The 7,830-nt window shown below is 47.6% G+C and overlaps 1 protein-coding gene across 1 annotated transcript; it reads left to right on the top strand.

Moving 5' to 3' along the window:
- Positions 1-236: 236 nt before the first annotated feature.
- LOC124248179 (cystatin-8-like) lies at positions 237-7,122 on the top strand. Its single transcript, XM_046678025.1, has 3 exons — positions 237-467; positions 3,938-4,051; positions 7,039-7,122. The coding sequence occupies exons 1-3, from the start codon at positions 237-239 to the stop codon at positions 7,120-7,122; spliced, it is 429 nt and encodes a 142-aa protein (XP_046533981.1).
- The last annotated feature ends 708 nt before the right edge of the window (positions 7,123-7,830 follow it).

Below are 7,830 nucleotides of genomic sequence, written 5' to 3'. Positions count from 1 at the left end.
GTGGGAGGCTGAGAGCAGAGACTCCTTAGCTGGCTTCTCATGGGTGGGTCTCATTGGAGGACAGGGGTAGCCCTATAGGGTGACCCTTATGGCTCTGTCTTGAATCTGGCTGCGCTGATGCCATAGTGGTAAGATCTTTGAACCTATGGCAGCAGCAGCGGTGGTCACCCCATGCCACCCGCAGCTCCAGCCCTGAGAACAGAGGAGGCGTGCCTGTGCCCCTGGACGGAGGGACCATGACCAGACCCCATGGGTCCAGCCTGCTCCTGTTCACCATTCTGGTGGCCCTGGTGGCCAGCACAGACCCAGAAAAGAATAGGCTTAAGGCATGGAGGGAATTAAACATCATCAGTGCCTCAAATGCCAACGTGAGGCAATGTCTGTGGTTTGCCCTGCAAGAGTACAACAAAGAGAGTGAGGACAAGTACGTCTTCCAGGTGGTCAAGATTGGGCAAGTCAAGATGCAGGTAAAGGTGTTCTCTCCAAATATGCATATTTGCATATGGTGCCTCCGACTGAAGCCAGGCTGAAAGAGTGGGCATTTGAGAAAAACATTGACAGACAGAAATCCTGAATATGGGAGTGCTCAAGTGGATAGGTACTTTGTGTACTTGCATGTGACCGCAACGTCAGTGCACCTTCTATATCTGCTTGGACTGTTGTTCCAAGTACTTTACGTATATTAACTCATTTAAACCCCAAACTGCAAATCAAATGTTCATGATTTGTATTTGCTAAGGTTGGGGGACCAATTAAGCGCCATGAATATTTTGTAATACTGCTGCCATGGGCAACATTTCAATCTAGCCACATAATGTGGAATGTGAGATTGAAAATCAACACGAGGTGCTATTTAATGTATAAGCTAATAAGGTGCCTCCTCCAATATTCTTTAATTCTTTGAATTCAACCTTTCTTTAGGGGAAGTGGAGGCATTGTGATTTTCTGTTTATAGAAATATCACATTCCTCATGGGCCATGAGTTGCCCGCTGCTGGGAAGCATTGCTTACTTGGATTCCAGTGTGGGTGACGCCCCCTGGAGTTGGCAGCATGAGGCCCTGACTGCCATGTCTGAGCAAAGGCCTTGGGTTTTGGAATTCCGCTGCCTGTCCCAGCCTCAGTCAGTTAGTTGTGGTGTGGCTGGTAATTACATCATGAAACACATAGGAATGAGTTGTAAAGACACTCAACAGTCAGTCGTTGTCGGCAGAGCTCACTTCAGCGTTTACCCTCTCAACGCTGCCTCTGTCAGCAGGGGCTAGGCCGGTTTACGTGTTGGCGCTTATGACCATGTCTCTGGGAAAACGTGAGCCATCAACACCGTATTTCCAGTGCCTTATGCGGATGGCGCAGCACCCTTTATGGATTGGGTGCCCTCCACAGTCCACCTGGAGGCATGCTCCCTTGGCCCTTTGAAATAAAGGAACGGATTCTGGCTCTGGTAACATCCCTAGTCCTGTTCACAGCTTGCTTTCTTTGGTACCAAGTAGCACATGCATGTAGCAAATTTCTCACAAACCCTTCCATGCTAGCAGCTGTAGATGGGGCAACGTGGTGGACAGAAGTGATCACAGACCTTAGGGAGCCGGCAGTTCAATTAGAAGGAAAAACTGCTAACCCAGGAAGGTGTGCTCTGGTGTTATTGTGGTGCACAGTGCGCGGCGGCCCGGGCATTGGGGGAGGTCTCCTCAGAGAGTGTTTCTCACCGCCACTGGCTGCACTGCCACCAATAAATGGTCTCTGGTTGGGACCCATGTCTCAGTAGGCATTAAAACCTTCCAGGTGATCCCAATATGCAGTCAAGGCTGAGAACAACCTCTCCAGGGGGTGATATTGAGGATGCAACCTGAAGAGGGACGGGTTAAACAGGTGAAGGAGGCGGGAAATGCTTGTGTTTGGGTTTCCGCAGAAGCAAGCCCTTGTGCTCGGATTCAGATGAAAGTAGTTTATTTGGGAGGCTATCCCCAGAAGCATCGGGAGGCCAGAGGGGAAGTAAGAGAGGACAGGGAGGCAGCCAGAGCAGGGTGAGTTACTGACCAGGTGACCACCATGGGCAGCTGGGTTCCGTGTACCTTGGGGCCTCAGGGAGAAGGGTGCAGAGCCCGCCATGGAGTTGGCCCCCCTGCAGGTGAGGAGCTGGGCTCCTTATCCACAAACTGCCATCCGTCATTGGTTAAGAGCTGCTCTGGGAGCCCTTGTCTCCTACTGGTGGCAAGAAGTCCCTTGGGCAGGGACCCCCAGAACTGGCAATGTGTTTGAGAATAGCATGGGGCATACCACTCACAGCCTCTGCTACAGGAGGGGACCAGGGAAGATTCTGGGGGTGCATGGGGGTGGGGAAGAGCAATCAGGCACAGCAAGTTGCTAGTGGGAAGGCACATGGCCCATTTCAGCAACTCTAAGGAGCCAATGTGACTGGCCAGGGACCCAACCATGCAGTGCCTCGTGGGGCTGGGCAAGACTTTGGCTCTCTCTTAGAGCACTGAAAAGCCAGAAAAATACCAGGTCTGGGAGTTCTTAGCATCAAGGTGATCAGATTTGGGTTTTAAAACTATCACTCTGATTAACTTGTTTTTAGAAAGGGGTTGTGAGGATCCAGTGAAGATGTCCACGTAACCGCATGGCCTCCAGCTTCGCACAGCTCTGGTTCTCGTTTACCTGGAATCAACACAGAGCAGTCCTTGGCCTTCCCTTGGCTGGATTAGCAGGGAGGGGAGTGAAGCACGGAGGTTAGGATGCAAGTTCTAGTGCAGGAACGCCTTGGTTTGAGCTCTGGGTTAGCTGCTTACTGGATGGATGGTTATTTAGCTCCTCCGTGCCTCAGTTTCCTCACTTGATAAAGATCAAGAGTGACAGCCTGCCTCCGGAGGGCTGGTGTGCTGGCTGGGGAGATATCGCGTGCAAAGCCCGGTGAACAGTGCCTGGTGAAGGTGAGCAAGTATCACGACCACAGGAAGCTCTATTGGTGACCAGGTTCACCTCCATGGGGTTTTGAGGTTCCCTAAGTACAAACCTGGCTCTAATCCAAGGGGAGCTTCTATTGGTCACTTCTTGATGTCTTCTAACCAGCTTCTCCCCACAACACAGGCCAGGGTGTCCCTGGTTATTCCTTGGAACACAGCTAAAATGTAATACAACTTCATTCAGACCTGGAGAAAGCACTGGGGAAAGGCCTGATAGAAACAGGTGAGTCCAGGTGGCCTGGACCCCGCTTGCAGACATTGCTTTCATCTCCTGCTGTAATCTTTCACAATCGATGAATACAGGCGTAAATGGACGTCCTGAGTAGCCTTACCTGTGTTTGACCATGAACGAATCAGTGAACACGGATGCCTTGATGTAAACCCACTGCTGCTCTGCTTACTACACGCTCCATGGAGAACAGAAGACGGATTCCTCGAAGACTGCTTGTGGAGGTGGTGGGCAGGGCTTTGGGGGGTAGCCCCGAAGGGCAAGAGATGTCACCAGATGACAGGATCTGAAAGGGGAGGTGGGAAAGGAATCAGAGAAGAGAGTCCTATGTGGCCGAGGGGTCTGCCCTCCCTCCTGGTGCATGTGGACCTGTGACGTCTGGGGCCCAGGAGAGCCGATGGTTCTGGAGGCCTCATCCTCCTCCCAACCACACTGAGCATGTGCCCTGGACTTTGGGACAGAAAATGGACTTAGAAGGTTTTGCCTTCAAGGAGGCCGCACACCCGGAAGGAGCCTTTTCCTTGCGTATCCAGCTTTAGGTAGTGGCTGCAGCTGGTATCGGTGTGAGTGTGCAAAGGAACCCAGGCAGCGGATGTCAGAGACCTTTTCCTAAAAGTATGTTTAGACGGAGGAGGAGAAAGGGAGAGAGGATGAGAGTGAGAGCGATTCTTTTAGTGTTTGCTAAAACTTTTTAAAGTAAAATAAAACTTTTTTGAATAAAATTGCCTGATTGCTAATTGACAGGTCACAGATCGTTTGGTATACTTTATCGATGTTGAAATTGCCCGCAGCAATTGCAGAAAGCTTTCGGATAATAACGAAAACTGTATCGTTCAAGAAAACATCAAGCTGGAAAAGGTAGGTGACAAACCGACTGTCTGTGATGGTCTTGGCTGCTCTGAACCCCAGAGAGAACTGAGAGTGTCCAGACTCACTCTTTGAGGTCTGGGTTACTCCCAGTGTTTAGCGCCAGAAGTGGTCAACCCTGTGGTTTTTGGAGCAGAGGGTGCAGGGCAGCAGAATGTGGTGGACCCTCTGAGTCTTTCCTCACCCCTTGTTCTGGGGACAAGATGCTGACAAGGTCACTCCTATTGCAAGGGCTCCATCAACACTGGCCTCTTGGTGCAGGAAAATCTGCTAACACGTAGTCACTGAAAATCTGCCCTCTTAGACCTGGATGAACAACACAGCTGTTTCTGACCCCACAGTTGCTCATCCTTATGAAGGCACAAAAGGAAATTCATTCACTCACGGCCCATCAAAGCTTACTTTGCGCCAGGTGCTATTCTGGGTGCTGGAGAATAAGCAGTGTCTAGGCCAGACTGTGTCGCCATCCTCCCAGGCTGACAGCTGATTCTTGCCGGGCTCAGCCCAGTTTCCATGAAGGTCAGGGAACAGCCCAAAGTCTCCCAACCAAAGGGCTGGCTTGGTCCAGGGACTTTTGGCCTCAACCCTGTATTTCTGACCTCAGAGGTAGAGGTAGTGAGAGCCTCGGATTGTCCATCCAAGTGCTTCGGCCCCAGGCTTTCTGCAGGTTTGACCAAAAGGCATTGCCCCTTTGTTTACACCAGTGCTTCTCCAACGTGAGTGAGCAGCAGAATCACGTGGAGGCCTTGATAAACCCAGACAGCGGGGTCCTATCTGCAGAGGTTCTGATTCATAGGTCCAGAGTGAAATCCAAGGATCTGCATTCTTATCAAGTTCCCAGGTGATGCTGCTGCTGGCCACGGGACCCTCCTTTGAGCACCACTGCTTTACAGAGCCATAGCACAGGAGATCGCAAGGGACCATTAGTGAAGTGCGCTCCCGTGATGTCTGACTCATGCCACCTCTGTGTGCTCAAACTGAGCGAGTCTCATCAGGTCCAGTTAATAGTAGATACCTGCCGGGACAAACGCTTAAGCGGTTTTATCTTTTACCATTGGTAAAAGCATGGTTGGTTTAAATTTATATTTTCTACTAGGCTTTTTGGGATTATGGGAAAGTTGTTGCTTTTTACCTGTCTGTAGGAAATATTAAAGAGAATTGAGGAGAATTATTCTCAAGGAGCTCGTTGATTGTATGTAAGTTTTCCAGGGACACCCTGGTTTTATGGCGTATGTTTTTAAGCACAAATTTATCAATAATGAAAACTTTGTTTCTTTCTTTCTGAGCCTTTGGAATAATGTTGAAAAGTAAGAATGCTGGACTGTTTTTCTTATTCCTGGATTTAACGGGAATGTTTTCAGTATTTATATCCTACTATTAATTATTGCATCAAGTACTGATTTCTGAACTTCCCCCAATTCTCTCTTATCTGGAGTTATTTTTAAAATTCAGAAGGTTTTCTTCTATCCAATATTCTTTCAACTTCTACTAAGTATATTGAATATCTTTTCTTCTTTGACCCATAGTGTGGTTAATTAAAATAATAGATTCCCTAATGTTGAGCCATTCTTAGATGTTTGGAATATGGTACACTTGTCTTTGTGTGTGTGTGGTTTTATAACTTTATTTGATTGGCAGTGGTTAGTTCTCAACCACATTAGCAGATTGTAGGTTTTTGAAAGTGATGACAGGTACGTAGATAACAAGTGTGTAAGCTTGTTTGGTGAATGTTCATCTTTATCAAGTTGTCTGGGCAACCCCACATGGATACAGCATAGAACATTCCTTATTCCTTTGGCTGGACTGCTTTGTTGAACCTGGTGTCCATGTGCACACCTGACATTCCCATCTCTTTAACAGCAAATTTCTGCTCTCTCTGAGTGCCTGGGGGGCATGCTTCTTGGAGCCCACTCCATGGATGGGGGCTTTCCATCTTTTGCTGTGTTCTGGATCAGTTTAAAAACCAAAGGAGCCTTTGGTTCCCAAGGTTTGATGTAATTTACCCATAAAACCATCTTAATTTGGGATTTTTTTTGTGGGTTTGTGGGGAAAGGAGGCCTCCATAGTCCCCCTTTGCATGTGTTCAATACTCATCAGAGACCAAACTTCCTTCTCTCTGACTCCATTTGCCTCATCGTTCCTGGAAGTACCTCAATATTTCCAGTCAATTATTTAAGATATCTTCTGCTGTTTTTCCAGGACTACTATCTGCCTGCTTATCTATCTATCTATCTATCTATCTATCCATCCATCCATCCATCCATTATCTATCCATCCATTCATGCATCTTTCCACCTATTTAATGATCCATCCACCCATTCATCCATCCACTCATCCAAGCATCCATCCACCCATCTCTCTATCTATCCACCCATCCATTCATCCAGCCAGCCATTCATTCACTCACCCATCCACCCATCCTCCCACTCATCCATCCACCCATCTACACAACAGCCATCCACCCATTCATCCATCTGTCACACACACATAAAATATTCCATTTGTCATTTCAATGATGTTTTGAAAGAGAGAGAAGAAATCTTTGAAATTAAAGGTGTGTTAGGCTCTAGAACCCTCTAAATTGTTCTTACCCTGACTTGTTATTAGAACAAAAGGAATTATTTAATTATTAAGATAACATACGTTAGTTTATATCTACATAGAAATGCTTCATTTACATTATAGAAAATATTAAAGGTAATTAAAAATAAATCAAGTTTACAAGGTGATCTCCCACCAAAATATGAAATTGTTAGAATTTGCTGTCTATCTGCGGATGATGTGGGCACAGAGACTCCCATGGGTAACTGCTGATGGAACAGTCTGCAGCCTCTAGCTAGCAGATTTCTGGGAGTTTTCCTTGATGAGTGATGACCCATCTTCCAGCATATTCCTGAGCTGATACCTAGCAACAGAACAATTTTTTCTTTTTCTTTTGTCACACTACTAATTTTTGTTGTGGTGGTGGTCTTTTTCAGAGAGTAATGTGCAGCTTTGTGGTGGGAGCGCTCCCCTGGAATGGTGAATTCGTCGTGATGAAGAAGGAGTGTGCGGATGCCTAGGGGGTTCTGGAGCACACTCACCGCTGTGTCTGCCTTTCTCTATGAAGAGACAATGGTGCACCAACACGTTTCCTCATGCATGCCTCTCTGCTTGCCAGTTTGGTTTCTAGTTTCATATTAGGTGATGGTGAAAGATGGGCATGTCCAATTCCTCCTTCCTGGCTTCAAGGGAGACTCCTCGCCTTTGGTCAGCTTGATGGCTCCCCTCCAGGAATGAGTTTATCACTGAGTACAAAGGATGGGGTGACGTCTGGCTCCATTTCCCACTGCAAATCCAAGGAGGAATCCTTTTTTCATTGGGTAACAACCACTTCTAGAGGTTTAAACCCAGTAGTTGCTAACTTAGCTTCCTTCTGGAAGCTTCCTTTGGCTTAAGACTTCTTCCTGCCTGAGAGTCCTAGGTGGATGGGTCCCTGGGCCTGGAGACCCCTTGGCAGAAGCAGCAGTCCTCCTCTGCGAGGTCTCTTTGAATTGGTGGAGTTGGTGTTTCTTCGTATGTCGTTGTCAACAATAGTCACAGAGAGAGGGCTGAGGGCGATACAGCCTTATGAGTGAGCTGTGTTGCTTGCGTGTGTCTGTGTGTGTACATGTGTGCATGTGTACACTCATGTGTGTGGTGTGAGAGAGGAGAGATGGAGAAAGAAGTAGGCAAACATAGACCATAGTAGGAGATAAAATTCTCTTGAAGAAAGTAGTCGTTAAAAACAG

Source organism: Equus quagga, chromosome 12, assembly GCF_021613505.1.
Source record: "Equus quagga isolate Etosha38 chromosome 12, UCLA_HA_Equagga_1.0, whole genome shotgun sequence".
Classification (NCBI taxonomy): domain Eukaryota; kingdom Metazoa; phylum Chordata; class Mammalia; order Perissodactyla; family Equidae; genus Equus; species Equus quagga.
Note: the sequence above shows the minus strand (reverse complement) of the source record. Positions and strands in the feature narration are given on the sequence as shown.